Here is a 17,031-nt window from a genome sequence, read left to right on the forward strand (position 1 = left end):
TCCATTTTTAAATATATATAATTTAAACATTTTTTCTAAAGGAAAATACAAACCACTCGTAATTTTTTTATTAAAACTAAAAACTGGCCAAACAGGAAAATGACCACGTACAATCCCAAATACTATGTTAGTGATTAGTTAAAAAACTTTATATATTTTTATCATATGTCAATTTAACAAGCCTTTCCGTCAAACAGTTTAAAATAGATTAAAAGCGTGTCTTTTTCTAATCAATTCGAATCAAATGTATCATAATTAAATTATTAAAAATAAATAATTTTTGAATAAACAAATAATGACTTTAATAAAAAATAATTTCAAATATAACATTACTTTTATTCGTTTCCAAATATACAGTTAAAATAAATTCGAAAAACACGCATGTTAACTTTTATAGAATTTATTTAGAATTAAACAGAGTAAAAGGAACATATTATGTAAGCAATATTTAACTGAATGAATTAATATTGAAATTTCTAATACTAAGATTGCAATATCCTAAGTTTTTGTTATCTTACAAAAGAGGCAATTTTCAACCAATTGAATATGAATCAACCATTTCAAACATAATGTTACCTTAAATCCATAATATACATTCCATAAAAAATATATATATTAATATATATTATAATAATACAAAACCTATATAAATTTAGCTAAAATAAATTATTAAAATGTATATTAAATTCACTACAATTGGACTGGAGTTAGTAGTTCTTCACCTTTTAAACCGCGAATTATATTTTCAGCAGTCCATTTTGCCATAGCTATTCTAGTTTTCTCAGTGGAGCTGGCAATATGAGGTGTTAGAACTATAATAAAAACAGTAAGTATCTCGTAAACAAACTTAATTTAAGTTTTAATTAATTAATTAACTTAATTTTTAATTAACATTAATTAGTGATAACTTACCAGCATTAGGCAACTTAAGCAATTCGTTATCTGGATTAATAGGCTCTGGTGTCATTACATCCAACCCAGCAGCGAAAATTTGATTTGTCTTCAGTGCCTTTATTAAAGCATCCTGATCAACCTTTTATAAAAGAAACAATAATTTATGCATACATTCCCGATTTTTATATACTCACCAATTCCCCTCTGCTAACGTTAACGAAAACACTTGTTTTCTTCATTTTAGCAAAAAAGCTTGCATTGCACATGTGCCTAGTATTGTCATCTAGTGGAGCAGCGACGAATATAAAGTCACTTTCTTTGATTAATATATCCAAGGTGACATATTCAGCTCCTAGTTCTTTACCTATATCGGTAGAACGATTTTATATTATATATATATAATTTCTAATTAAGTATGCAAACATAAATTAGAGAAACAAGGGAAAATTGGAGCCATATATATACACCATTATACTGTTTTAAAAAGTAAGTATTATTGAGTCAGTAATGAGAATTATGTTCGTTTGTAAGGTTTTTTTTTTAATTTAGTCACACTTTAATAAAAAATGAAAATTACAGTCAATATATTATGACTATGTTATTGTAAACAGTTATTAGTTTTGTAAATAGTGGTGCCAATTATGCGAATAATTCCAACACATCTTCCTTATACAATAGAAGTTATTTAGCTAATTTCATTCAAATATATTCATAAATCACAAAAAAAATAATTCTTATCAAAAAAATTGGGCTAGTTTTATTTTCTTTGCTATCATCTTTCTTCATATTTTCGGGTCTCTTCTGTTTTACCAACTACGATTGATCTAGGTGAGATCTACCGCTTAATGTGTTAGGGTTCCGACGGTCTCTACGGTCTTCGACATTAAGCTTGCAAACTAACGAGCAGCCAGCTTTAGAGAGCATACCAGAAGACAACCAGTCTGGTTATTGATGTAACGGAAATTACATTCTTTGTCAGATTTTACCTTCTACCTTTATGTATCTAGTATCTTCAAAAATTGAATTTAACTCTGAAATTACCTCCTCACCAGTACAAATTGTTTGCGCATATCACTTTACAAACACTACAGTGGAATTGGACTAAACATGGACAGTTTGAGTAGCAATACAATGAACAAATTATAATTTTGTATGAGCATACTAGATGTCCCAATAAGAAGAGCACATTTTGGATTACTCGGTCGAATATATTTACTTTGAAATTCTTCCACTGATTTCAGAAAACGTCTTATTTCTTTCAAATGCATGCAATACGATTTACTTCAAAAATCCAGAAATATCATGCTAATACTATATTTCTGCATAAATTTTCGAGCAATTTTGCATAGATATATCGATTTCTACTTAATTATTACAGGACTGCTTATGGGTTACCACAGTGTTAAAATATCCAAAAGAACTATTGTTGATAATGCGCTAACAAAAACTGATTGTCCAGGCCATGTACAGAAAGCTCTAAGCAAATGGAGCATTGTACTAAGACATGGAATGGAATTATGCTGAACGAAAACAAAACCAAAATTATTGTGATGGAAAGGCCAGAACACACAACAAACAAAAATAGAACTAAATATCTTAGAATAGAAATTAAAGGTAAAGAAAGACGAAAAAAGAAACTGATGTCAGAATTTGTAAAGCTATTTCCCAAATACTAAATATATTAACAAAAAAAATATCATCAAATCAAAAATATAAGTATAGAAAATAATATATAGCCAAATACTAGCATTCGACTGCGAGATGAAACAAAATGGTCCAGCGGAAATGAAATGTCTTAGAAGAGTTAGAGGAGTAAGAAAGATGGATAAGATGGGAAACACGGAACTCAAAAGACATATAGAAAGCAGTCAACTCAGTTGGTAAAGCCACTGATAACAAATGGAAGTGATAAGATGAGCTAAGAGAGTTTTAAAGTATACTACACCTACATCTCTTAAGACAACAAACCGAATGACACAGTAAGTTTTGTACGCAAATAATCTCATTTTCCATTTGTATTACATACGCCAACCATGAATAAAGATTGCACATATTCGAGCGCAACTGTAGAAAGAATCTCAAAATTTTAGGTGTTTATTTGTATTGTTAAATTATTTAAAATAATTATTTTATATTAAAACCTAAATCGTTAAACAAGGCTCGCTCAAGTTACAAATATGTAGAAATTAAGGAAATTAAATTATACTGAAAAATAATTTTGTAAGTAATTTTAACAACTTAAAGCACTAAATTTATGTTGTCCATGTTATATCTAAAAAATAAAGTAACATATAGTAATATTTGAAACATGTATTACTAAATACATTTGAAAATGCGAAATTGTATATTTAGACATTATTTTCGGAAGAACTTAATACTTTAATTGAAAAGACACATATATTTTCAATAAGAATAGATAATACAAACCTTCTTTCTTTTCTGAGCGTCCTACATAAATAATTCGTCCTACGTCAAAAGCCTTCATTCGTTTCGCAATAGCTTGCCCAATGCTTCCTAGTCCAATAATGCCAATTGTTGAATCAGCGACATCTTGACCCATCATCCATCTTGGATTGAATTGTTTTGACCAGGTTCCTCTAAAAATCCGAGATTAGTTTAAATAATATCAAGGTAACATAAAACACTATGTACTCTTCCATATGCTTACGGCCTTCAGTGAACCTTCTGGCAGCAGCTAAAGCTAAAAGAATGGCCATGTCGGCTACTGTATTACCCAAGGCTGGTGATGCGTTTCCGAGTTTGATTCCTCTAGCTTTTAGTTCGGAAAGATCGATATGATTGTATCCAGCTGACATAGCTCCCACAACTTTTAATTGTGGCCCTTTAAAATAATTTTATAAAATAAACCTATGCTACTTTATCACTTATCATATTTTCTTCATTATATTACAAGTTAATTATTATGGGAAAATAATCTTATTACTTCATGCTGCCAAATTATATATTATATATATATATATTATATATATATATATGAAAAAATACAGCCGTGGTCATATAACAGGACGTATCAAATATCAATAATAGTAATACCAACAACAAAAGCACCAAAGAGAATTTTTGCAGCGAAGAAATAAAAACCTTACCTTAAAGAATCAATAAAGTCATCGTTATAATCCAAGCGAATAAAAGAAATACAACTGTAGTAAGGAAAAGTATAAAAGTCAAAATTTAAGAAAAATTCAATCAAGAAAGAGCAAGAAAGACAACTTATTCTTAGGAGGGAATCCTACTGAAACCAACTGTAAGCTCCATCCGATCAACATGGCAACATCTACCTAGATTGAAAAATTAAAGTCCTTTCATCGAAAGCATAGAAAATATTACTGTAGAACCTGAAGATTTGCTAGTCAGCTTTTGCCATGGTATCACTCTTTACCAACGTACCTATAAGAAGAGGCCATACACAACATACAGAATACAATATATCGGAGGAGACAATAAACCTGAAAAAACATTATTTCAATAACACCCACATCATGTTCAAATATAAACCGGATAGGTTCACTACTATCCCTTGTCACAGCGAACCTGTGTAGGGAAACTTTAGTGGTGGCAGATATAAATACAGCAAACCACAAACATCTCTAATGGCGTAGATATATGGACCATATTTCCGTTATTTTCTGTTGTACATATATTTTTATGTATTTATACTATATATTTCCCAAATAAAAATAAAACTAATCTACTTAAGCTAGAGTTAAGAATACTAAACAAGTTGGTGTGGTTTGGTATAAAAGTTTTGAGGGTTTGGTTACAGAATATTTTCTGGCTAACCAGTACAGTTGCTTAACTTTGAGTGGAATCTACTCTGCTTTTAGACTAACATAATTTTTCCAGTTTAACATATCATCGAGATATATTAGTATTTGGCTGATTCTGCTTAAGGAATCGGGCATCCGTCAAGTGATGAAATTAGGTTTTTGTTATTTCGCCGCTACGCAAAATTAACTTGGATTATTCGGAATATTCATTGTTATTAACAGATCTTAAATCTATCTCAGTAGCTAAAATTTGTGCCTATCCAGAAAACTAACAACTAATAAACGAGGTTATCGAAGAATATGCTACTCAGTATATGCTACTAATCGAAGTAATCAAGGCAATGTTGTAAGATAATTACATGCAATGGTAGATCACAAGTATCAAAAATATAAAGTAAAATAATGTCTTCGTAGCAAAAGAAATTGTTTTATTCTATTATTTGCTCATTTTAATTAACATATAGAAAAGATGCAATGATCAAACAAGAGAGTAATTATTTTCCATTTTACACTCACATATCCCAAACAGACATTTTTTTTCCTTTTGTTTCTCCAGTCAATATAAAAATATTGAAACACGTACCTTTTTATAAATTTTTATCACGTATAGTTTTTCACAACGAAAAAGAAATCGTGCAATAAGGGGTTAACATTGTTTATTTTGAGCAACTATTGTTAAGGTTAAATAAAAATGTCTAAGCATGTGCATATGTTTAGAGTAAGAGATAAAAATAAATCAGATAATGAGCAGACAATTAGAAATAAATTTGTTAAAGATGATAAATTAGCTATTTTAGAACAAAGTGCAGTAATTATATTAGATATTAAATATTATATTATAAATCCAAAGATCAACGTATTCTATTGGCAAGTAAAAATTACTTTTACCAGATTGACCAGCTAGAACCAAATGGTCTTTGGCTGATGTCGCTTCGGGTTCGGGGTATGATTGTTTTACGGGCGACAGCGACCCCGGGTTACGACTGCGACTGTCGTAGTTTGTTTACTACTGGGGTTTGTGGATGGATAGGGATTTTATCAAGGTGTTGTCGTGTTCTGAGATTCCTATGGAGAAGCTCACACTCTGCATGTTTATGAAATTTTTCACAAACGGAATGCCTGATTCGAGGCGTGTATTGACGTCCCTTATAAACCATGGGGCTTTGAGTAACGCGCGGACTTTTTTGGATTGGAACACTTGTAGTAGTTTAGTTTCTCTCTTCGAGACATACCCCTACCACCCCTGTACTCCGTCGAGGCAGACTGGACAAAGTAACATTTTATACAACGTCGCTTTCTGTGGGATTGGAAGATTGCTTTTTCTGCAGAGTAGTGGAAGTAGTAGGCTGTACACCCCATTTCCTTTGCAAATGACGTGATGTATTTGGGTTGACCATTGGAATCTGCAGTCGAACTCGAGACGAAGAGTAGGTGAAAGAATAGCCTAAGTTTTGCTTGGGTCTATCTGTAGCCGCCAGAATTTGTACCACGCTATCGCTTGGTTCAGCTATACTTGGAGTCTGTTACGTATATTGGAAAGTAATTATATTATATATATTTATAGCATGACTAAAACTGGATAATTGAAGAAATCCGTGTATTGTTTGATGACGTGGTATGTTTACATTGTAAAGGGTTCAGTTATATTAAAATAAGATTGGACTGGCAGATCCATTTCTGCCGCCAAGATTTTACGTTAATATAAAATAGTATATTTTTATTGTTTTAAATTTGACGCATTTCATAATTGACGTAGTCGGTAGGATTCCAAAGATATCGTAATTAAATTTATCTATTGAAATTTGGACAGAAGTTTGCAGTCCAGGGTGTAAGAGCACCAAAGGCAGATTACTTCACAGATGCTCGACTGTATAAATGGGAAAACATCAACGGTATCTTTCAGTAGTTTCTTCAAGAGGGATAATATAGCACAACTAATACGACACTGAGTATTCTAAGCAACCGGTATGGTGTCTGGTGGGCTAATCTGTAAACACATATATTATAAGAGTTTTATTTATATTGGAATAACGTTGGGACGGACACTGTCATTTATGTAGTCTGCAAAAGTGTGTTATAGTTTACAAAAATGTGTTTCATTTTTATTATTTACATCACGTTAGAGAAAAAGCAGAGCATATCAAACTCAAAATAAAATAACTGTACTGGTTAGGTGGAAGATACTCCCAACCTAATATGAGCGAGATTAGTTTATTTTAGTCTGTTATAAAGCCTATTTAGACTTATGGGTTTAAATTATTGCACTACAACATAAAACCAACTTATAATCCAATAATAATAAAACAAGGTTCTTCAACTAATTACTAATGCTTATCGCTATGTAACCAAAGAACTCAACGATGACGCCGAAGTCAAATAGATTTACGAAGTTATCCAATAACTCGCTTTATAACGATCAAATAATATTACTAAATCACAGCAATGTAGAAGCAATACAACCACAGCACAACACGCAGGAAATCAGAAGATTGAACCGCACTAAATCAAATGAACTTGCGTAGTGTGCAAGTATGTAGATTTAACTTTAGCTAAGTACAGTACATGATACTGATTCAGTTTCAACTGCTTAATAGCAATAAATTTTATACCTAATTTAAGATGTAATTAATTACAAAAATTGTATTACATTAAATATTCGTTATTGTTTTCCGACTTTTTTCCTTTATTGTCCTCACTATATACATGTATAGCTACTCTATTAAGGTACTGAAATTGCAGAAACTGTTATTATAACAATTGTTAATAATGTCAAAGTAAATCAAATGTACACGTGTATTTTGTTGAAATACCCATGAATCTTCTTAATTTTTTTGTAAATGTTGCTTGCGTAATATCTCTAATATTTCTAACTATTCTTACCGGCTGCATCTAAAACTTCTTTGTCTAGTTTTATACGTCCAGGCCACAGCAAGGCATCGGCCCCTTTTATGCCCTCTAAGATGGATTTCTTGTCGAAGCCTGCTGTGGTAACAACGGTGGCACTAAAATTACATAACATTATATTAAAAATTTTAACATGAATCAATAAAAATTATAGTCGGTCATTCTAAGTTTAGGGGTACTTTCAATGTCCACGACAAAAAATAAAATTATCTATCTCTAAATACTCACCATCTTCTTTATGGCCGCTTAAATTAATTGCTCAAAAGTACTTAATTTAGTAACAATAGTACGTTAAACACGAGAAACGTATCTCTGGTCTATTTCCTAACATATTTTATTCAAGTATCAGTAATTTGAAATACATAGAAATCTAATCAGCTATCATAATGTTTCATTTTAAAAACTATTATAAATAACTTAATGTAATCTAACCAATAAAGATGCATAATATTTAGTTTTCATAAAAAATCTTTACATTTGTCCCACATTTTTTGTCACCACTGGATTTTTGTTTCCCTTTAAAAACGCGTTTGTTAACAATTTTGCAGGAAGCCATGACCTTGAACAGCATTCTTTGGCGTTAAGTTAGCAGCAAAAGCCGCGCAAGCTAGCCGCTCGGTCATTTTGTCAATTATTTCAGTTACATAATATGGCATATACAGTTATGAATTTGTAAATGCAATATCTCCACTGGTCAGTTTTTTTTATTTTAACGTTATTTGTTCATAGATTCTTATATTTATTTGTAAATTACGTACGTACAGAAAATACTCTTATAATTACTTCTATTTTCTAGCAAAGGAAATATCTCTCGCTGTAACGTAAGATGCCAGTGCAAGTATTTTCCAGGACAGATATGCAATATAATCATTTTTATTGTTAACACATTAACAGACGTTGCAAAATTTTGTTAATATGCATTTTTACTTTATTAACTACAATTTAAAAGTTTGGCAACGCTGGTGGATTGGTACCATGCAATTCCCGGCTATAAAAAACCATCATGACGATGTCTCGCTCTCTTTTCTTCTCTCTACCCTCTTGTAACAGAAATTGAGTATGCAAACAGTGATAGTCTATACCAAAAAATTTAGAAAAGAGGAAAAAAGTCCATGTTTCTGCACTTTAATCGATAATTTATCGCACTCACCTCCGCCGATTTGGGTCCATTTACAGCCAATACTTGATAGTTTCCCGGCTACGGCCAGTAATTTACATTTCGTAAGAGATGTTATAAGCGATAAAATTTTGTTTAAGGTATTGGCAACAATGTTACAGGCGTTTTGTCCTAATACGTTTAATTTGACATAGTATTGAAACAAGGCCAACCACGGAAAGGGAACTCCAGATGGTATGGCTGGAACTAGTAAAAGAACCGCAGATGGTTGCAAGTGGCACAAATATTTTGTAGTTGGAACAGTTATCCCAGGCACGAAGAAGTGTCGGAAAGTCATATTTTTGACCCTTAATGATGTAGACATTTCGGACAAACAAGCAAAACTCGCATCAGGAGAGAGTATAAAAATATTTATAACATTATTATTATTATGTTACTAACGGCTGTTTGAAAATTCTGATTGATAATTTTATAGTGAGTAATTAAAGTTGATTCTTAATTAATACTCCGTTTTCATTCAAAAGCAACGTTAAAATCCCTCCCCTGTTCATAAAGTATCTCACCTAATAAAACAAGATAAAGTTAATAAATCGACTAGCTACCTTAAAGGTATGCACAATTGAGCTGTTCCATTAAAAATAATATGTAACCAGATTAAAATTCTAACATGTATGTCGTGCCGTTTTTTTAACAAGTCTTCTGAACTTAGAATGGCCTATATATCAGTAAAATCTAGACCATCTTATAATAATATATCTTTATTACAAATAGTAGTTAACACAAAAATTTAAATTTTCATAAAAATAATGAAGTAACATAATAATATTGTACTTACACATTTTGCAACATATCATGTGCAATTTTAGGTATCTGTGGATTAGCAACAAAAACCCTTGGCAAACTCATTTTACTGTATGTTGATTTTACCTAAACCGCCAAAATATCACTATCTGCAACAAAAATATATGAGCGCAACTTTAAATAGCACAACACTAGACTAATTATATCTAATCTATTCTACTCAGTGAAGTGAATATCAATTCAAATATCGAATGAAAAACAATATAATTACTATAGACTTATCTCAATGAAATGTTATATAATATTAAGCAAACGTTGAATATTATTGCAACATACACGAAATGCCTAATAATGAAAAAATTGTGTTGTCTCCTATTTTATTTAAGTGGCTGATAGAGTACGCAATAAACATAAAACCTTTTTGTCGTGATTATTTCCATTATTTTTATATTTACACGAGTTTTTATATAATATAGCTTACATTCATGTGACTTAATGGAAGTTTAACAGATCACGCCTTTTTAACCGCTATGATTACTTTGCCATTTCTATAATGAACCCAGTGTACTTGAATTTATATCACCTTATAAACATGTTTCATCCACAACAATAACCGGATATAACTTTCATTTACTTGGCAAATACTACCGCCAATGGACTTACAAACACCTTTAAAATTTTTATTTTAAATAATGTTTTAGATATTCAATTTTCATTGCATAAAAGTGAATTATTTTCTCAAACTATTTTAAATATTCTTCTGTACAAAACGAACATAAAAAAAGTTGTTTGAGGAAATTTGGAACCCGCAGAATCGGTTATTAAAAAGTTTGAGGTATTTATAAAATCTCGAAAACGTCTTAGGGTAATTTGACGTGTTCTAATGTAGCTTTTTATTATGAAGCATCTATGTTCTCTGGTAAAATTGACTAAAATGCGGTGTTGTCGCTTGTATTTTTAGTGGGGTCTGCCACTCTTGCGGACACTCAACAACAAAAACAATTGACAAAATGTTTGATCCTTTTGGTCAAGCTGTTATGGGCAAATATAATGTATCTTAACATATCCAATGGACGTTGAAACTTCATAATAGTTGATTACTGAAGAAGCCAGGTTCATAATCACTAACTTTTTATTTTGTTGATTTTACTGTGTTGCTGCCCAACCTTAGATTCATCTTTCACTTAAGTTTTGTTCAAATTGTTGAGTATTCCAGTATCCTATTTTTAATTTCATTCCATTCTATTTATTCCACATATCATTTTCTATTTAATTATTTATCTATTTATATTTACCTATTTTTTCCTCTATTTTATTATTATGGAAAATATACGATTTCACTATAAAATATCAATTATAACTATTTTATAATTTTATAATCAGAAACTGATGCCAAATTAATCAAAGTAACTGATGTGTAATTATTAATTATTGATAATTGTAAGCACACAAAAAAGCCACCAAAAGTAGTCCCTGCCGACTCTTGGTGGCAGCGTATCTAGCCTTCAGCTTTTTCTCTTTTCCATACTGCACGTTCATCATAGCCGAAGTTAGAAGTAACTGCACAATGGCAAGAGTATTGGCCTAGCGAGGCCTAGTAAATCTAACGGCAGGATCTGGTGCGTCTACTGCCCTTGATGTCACTGCTCGTCCATTATTGTTAGTGTTAGGGTAGAAGCTATTACGTCGCGTGTTACCTCCTCTTCGTACCGCATGCATATGTGATACTTCGCCCTAGGATGTTTATCATTACTATCCATTGTCTGTTATGATTGTTCGGCCATTGCTATTGACTATTCTATAACAAGATTGTTATTATCATGGCCAATATGTCATTGTTATTGGTTCATATCAATGTCAATGTCTGTTATTAATATTATCAATAACATCCACTATCAGTACCATTGCTACAATTAATTGACGATACAATTATTGATCGGTGTTATTATCTGGCAGTACTATAATCAAATAACACAATTAATTACCGAAACCATTGCTAGCCATAATATTAACTGTTTTTTAATCCGACCCTTGTCATTGAACATTGGTTACTTAGGCACATCTTCATTTTGGTTTTCACCTCGGGATCAAGATCTCGCACGCTTAGAATGTAATTATTTTGATATATATTTTAGATGTTAAAGATGTAAAAATGTTTAATTTAAATATGAAATTTATTTTATGCCCTGAGCTTCAATTTAGCCCTGCAATAATTTAACGCAATCAACCAGCTTCCTTATAATGGAAAATCTGTAACATAATGAGGATATTCCGTAACTATTACTTTCTTTTGTCTGTCTTCAACTTCTGTATAGGACGGTTATCATGATGAAAAATAATTGCCTTTCTTGACATTTTACAAAAAATATTTCTTTTACACTATTGTATTACAAACAGAATTTTGTTGTTGAACACTGATCTCGTTTTCGAAGATCAAATCTTCAGTTAAGTAGCTACGGGTAATTAAACGGTTTGCGGAAAAACAAGTGCGATTGCATCAACATAAGAACTTAGTACTTAGTTAAGTACTACTCTACAAAAGTGGACTTACTCATAACTTCAAGCGATAAAAGCGGTTTAAACTAGTATAGCTAATAAATAGCGTTGGGAAGTAACGACTAAAAACAGTCGAAAGAGTCGATAGTCAAATATTAGTAATAGTATGGTAATAGTATGGTAATAGTATGGTAATAGTATGGTAATAGTATGGTAATAGTATGGTAATAGTATGGTAATAGTATGGTAATAGTATGGTAATAGTATGGTAATAGTATGGTAATAGTATGGTAATAGTATAGTGACCACTAGCTAACCTAGCTGTTATAAGCTACCAAAATATTAATAACATACAGAAATTCATTGGCAAATTAATGATGATGATAATGATGAATAAAATACATCTCAAAACAGAAATGTATGCAAATATTATAATTAGTATAATATTTACATACGTAAATTAAAATTAATGTTAATTAATTAACATAAATCACGCATTTTTAGCTATAATATGCTATAAAATTCCTTTTTTATTAATATTTCAAACCAAAAAATTTTATATACTTCAAATTAAGAAGTAATTACATTATCTAATACCAAGTAAGTGCAATTTAAAACATAATTCCTTTGAAACGAAAGATATCGATTTAAGTAGAATTATATTATTTATTAGATTACAATGTTATTATTGGATATTGTTGACTCGGAGAATCATTTTAGAACTGAATCCAGAAACTGAATTAAATATATTGCCTAAATAAATTACAATAGTTATAAATGTTGCCATATTGTAAATAATTCCATTGTATCATTCTCATAGAAGCCTTTATATTGTGGGACACCAGCAAAATAGTTCGCCCTGGACAGGACTAAGTATAATCACTTAGTGCCATAACCAAACTATAAGGTGGATGCATAAAAAACTTCAAACCAAGCATCTGGGGCTTTTGGCGAGTCGATTTTGCTGTACGAGGCATGGAGCTAATTCGGTGCAGCACAGCTTCAGTCCTAGTGGCCTCAGTTGTGCACATGCACGTTAATAGTTGGCATTAAGAGTTAGTCTTGGAGGTATATGGAGATACGAGAGAGAAAAGAAATATATAACGAATCACATATTCCTTTAAATTCCATCGCCAGTTAATATCCGCCTCATAAATGGATCAATTTTATTGCCATTTAGAAGAGCTTCACATATGGATACTCGGTTTAACTCATCTGACACTTGTACATCCGGCTTATTTTTGTATCCTACCTTTTCCAAATGATTTCAATCGAATTTTTCTACAATATTAAGGTTGTTGGCAATAGAAACAGAAAATATGGTGTTCGTACTCGAGCCATTTCGTCTCTTTGGACATTTTGGCTTCTTTGTGCTATCGAGACTACAAGAACAGAATCGACGATACCTAAACTATGCTTGATTGGCTGTTATAGTGTCAGAGTAATAAAAACTATTAATACATTCAATCGTCTGTCTAGCACTTTTACGTTTGCTGACGAAAAATTGTAAAATATAACGTATTTTTTATCTTCTGGTCAACATCTTTGTGGTAAGTTCAAACAAAACCGAGTCAATTATTTATAAAATAATATTACAAAAAGTTTTTTCATTGTCATTTTTCATGTCAAACAAGTATCAGCTCTGGAAAATAACATATTTTTTACTAGATTTAATATTTCTATAAATGTTTGTAATTTTAATTACTTATTAAATATTATATAGAAAAAGATAATATATATATCAACTAGTTGTTAGCATCATTTAACATACAACCAATCTCTTATATTTCTGGATATTTTCCCATTAATGAATATAAAATACATTTATAATACCCATATAAAAAACTATTACATCGAATTGGTTGTCGATATATTGATTGATGTATTAACGTATGATTGAACAAGGTAGTTAGGTAGGTAGTTTAGTAAGTATTTCAATTTTAAATCAAGAACGGAAAGAAAATTGTGATGAAATATGCTGATGGCAATGCTGATTCTAATTCTAATCAATTGTCTTTCCTTGATACTCTTGGTGGAGAATATTTTTGTTCAATCTGCTGCTTGCTAATAATAATAGTAAAAAAATATTGGTGTTGCTGTTGTTTCATTAGGGTTTCGCTAACTCAGCTTTTAAACAACCTATTGCTTTGAATCAATCTAAAAAAATTATACATCTGCAAGTAACCTTGGGCATATAATGTCAAGCGATTCTAACATTTTTAAAAATTACATTAGCCGACAGAAAAATGTTGAGTATTTATGTCCAACTGTTCAATCTATTTTCCTGTTCAATTCTGTATAATATCCTCAGGTCCTATTGTTCGAATTATTATAATATAACATAGTAAAAGGAAATACATTTTACATTTGGAATATATCTAAAGCTTCATATTTTAAAATATAAGGAAATATAACTCTATATTATATGATAATATACCCAATATTTTAAGATATAATTTTAAATAATTTGCAAACATCGGAAATAGCCAATCCAAATTAAATTAATTAACAAAAGTAAATTATGAACGGCAACAAGTGAATGGGTTGAGGAATATAATTTTTTTCAATACCTGAACATATAACCATAATAATAAGAACATATAATATATAAAATGTTACCATTGTAATAATGTTCATTATATATCTTCAATGTTTTCAATGTCATGTCATTTCGGTTGATATTTTATCATTTAAATTAGTTTTCCTTCATTATTATTTGCATTTTTTGTTAATATTTAAGTAAATCTATAATTTGTTATATCATTTTATGTTTTTAATGGACGTGATGACGTAAAGTCTATTTTGATGTCCGGCTAATATATTTTCTTCCAAATTGTTAAAATGAAAGGTGCTTTATAATCTGCCACTGTTCGTACTATTGTACGATGACATATTAATAACTGACGAATTAAGAAAATTTATTGTTTGTCACACTTCCAACAATTGGAACGGGTTTCGATGCTTGGCTTAAATTCTATCTGATGCCTCTTATGAGACCGAATATATTTACTTCCACGATATGTGTAAGCTTAGCACGTATGGATCGATTTCTGAAAAAAATATAGGCGGTGGATTATTCCATTATCATTTTGAAATATATCAGGACTTCATAGGCTTCCATTAGAGACATAATAAATGCTGTAAAAAGATTAAGGTTTACGAAAAACTTTAGTCATGGTCATTTCGATACTTTAACATAATATTAGCGAATACATATCTGGTGGTAATTGTTATGATAATTTTGGAAATGAAAATGAAAATGTCATATCATTTTAACTCAATCTGAACATAGATCAATTTATTAATGTGCTTCATTAAGATTAAATCTATATAATCAAGAGAGTGTAGCGCAAAAAAATAAGCTGCTTCAAAGTATACGCAAAGTTATCTTTGTTATGCTAAAAATATAACGCAACTATTAACTTTTATGGTTTTGAATTTTATTGAGTTAGTCAAAATCTCATTTTCAATATTCATTATTTTTGTTCCTTGAAAAAATATTTATCCGAAGTCCATCAAATATATTTCGAAATTTTAACGCACAGATGTTTCACTGGGTTTTTGGGGCTAATCTGTATATTGTCGAAAAAAAATAGAATTTCGCATGAAGGGACATTCTCGACATTCAGACGTAATGTCGATTGAAGTTCCGCGTATATGGTCTACGACTTTGTATAACTGCTGTAAAATTCCGATAACCCAACAAAAAAAGAAACAATACTAAGAACGTTTTCCGATGACATGGACATTATGACAAAAGACATACCTCTTCTAAGAGATATAAATACACTATAAATGACACTCTGTAAATTACAACTTAATAGCTCAAAATCTGAATTTTATTTGTCGGGTACTTCAACACTGTTAATACTGTAGCGACCTTGAGGCATGTCGAATTTTACATAGTGGAATAACAGTCTACAAAATACCCAGAAATATAATCCCAAATGTTGAACGCGGGCGGGGGGCCAGCAGCGCCAGCTAGAACCCGATAACGAATAGCTGACAACCCCGAGACGTGTATCTGGGAGGTTATTGAAGGGTATTTTCAATGATTCAGTACTCGACTATAGTTTGGTTTAGACATGCCACCATCGACTGGCCAAGTCTCGTCTCCAGGTAACACCCTTGCCAGCCTTTTTTTATCATTTGTATTATTACATTTTTATATTACTTCAATAAATAACTGTTTTTCAATGAAACACTGTTTCATTTCGTTTTACCTCTATTCACCGAGCCACATCATTTACCAAAAAATACCTTGGAACTTGGATGTTAATACCTAGATGAAAACACTGGTGAGAAAAAATTGCTTTACAGAAAACAAACACACTTTAATTACATTCTTTTTTACACGGCTGAAAGGTAAGAGTTCAATCCAGATCATCGTAGGGTTCATGAGGGTTATAAAAATAAAATCAATTAAAATCAAATTATATACTGTGTCAAATGGCGATCCAACAGTGTTTGTCAATCATGCGGTGAGAGATATATGCCCCTAGCCGGCTCTCTTGCATCTGCTAGAAGAAAATAATTCGTTAAGAAGGGAATTCGACTGGACAGCTCATACCAATTCTCCAAGTTATTGTGCTTCGTGAATTTGACGCACATTTTTAAGCTGAAGTACGTCCTGTATCAACGAATTAAGTTATAGGTACACAAAACAACATAACGGCCATGTTTTTCAGTGTTAGAATGTTGACCAGTCACCGATATGTATTAAATATGCGGAAAAAACACACCAGGAAAACCAAAAATGAAAATTAAATCACTCCATAATGCAACAACTGCTGTAGGTCATACCCCGCAAACGACACAGGATCCAAGGCAAGGTCAATTAGGAAGAATTCAAAGTAAACATCGCAAAGACAATTCAGTTTCATATACCACTGCCTCAATGCCCGCTTCTACAACATAATTACTGTGCCACACACACTAATCCTAAACTGGTTTCGAATATTCAATCCCATACCTCATACACATCCAGAGCTCCCCCCCTCCGCACCTCGCCAATCAATGACAGAAACCTAC

The 17,031-nt window shown here is 31.2% G+C and overlaps 1 protein-coding gene across 1 annotated transcript in view; it reads right to left on the bottom strand.

Annotated features, from left to right (window-relative positions):
• Nucleotides 1-384: 384 nt before the first annotated feature.
• Nucleotides 385-17,031, bottom strand: part of LOC143189351 (glyoxylate reductase/hydroxypyruvate reductase) — a 59,157-nt gene continuing 42,510 nt past the window's right edge. Inside the window, exons 2-8 of the mRNA XM_076393837.1 lie at nt 9,539-9,653; nt 7,563-7,684; nt 3,547-3,736; nt 3,322-3,491; nt 1,089-1,258; nt 913-1,033; nt 385-812 (exon numbers count right to left, since the gene is read on the bottom strand). Coding sequence (XP_076249952.1) covers nt 691-812; nt 913-1,033; nt 1,089-1,258; nt 3,322-3,491; nt 3,547-3,736; nt 7,563-7,684; nt 9,539-9,609 — 966 coding nt within the window. The 5' untranslated portion in view covers nt 9,610-9,653 and the 3' untranslated portion in view covers nt 385-690. The remainder of the gene's footprint in view (nt 813-912; nt 1,034-1,088; nt 1,259-3,321; nt 3,492-3,546; nt 3,737-7,562; nt 7,685-9,538; nt 9,654-17,031) is intronic.

The sequence above is a fragment of the Rhynchophorus ferrugineus genome, unplaced genomic scaffold (assembly GCF_030347505.1).
Source record: "Rhynchophorus ferrugineus isolate W39M unplaced genomic scaffold, kcgeb_rfMv2 rfM1, whole genome shotgun sequence".
NCBI classification, from domain to species: Eukaryota; Metazoa; Arthropoda; class Insecta; order Coleoptera; family Curculionidae; genus Rhynchophorus; species Rhynchophorus ferrugineus.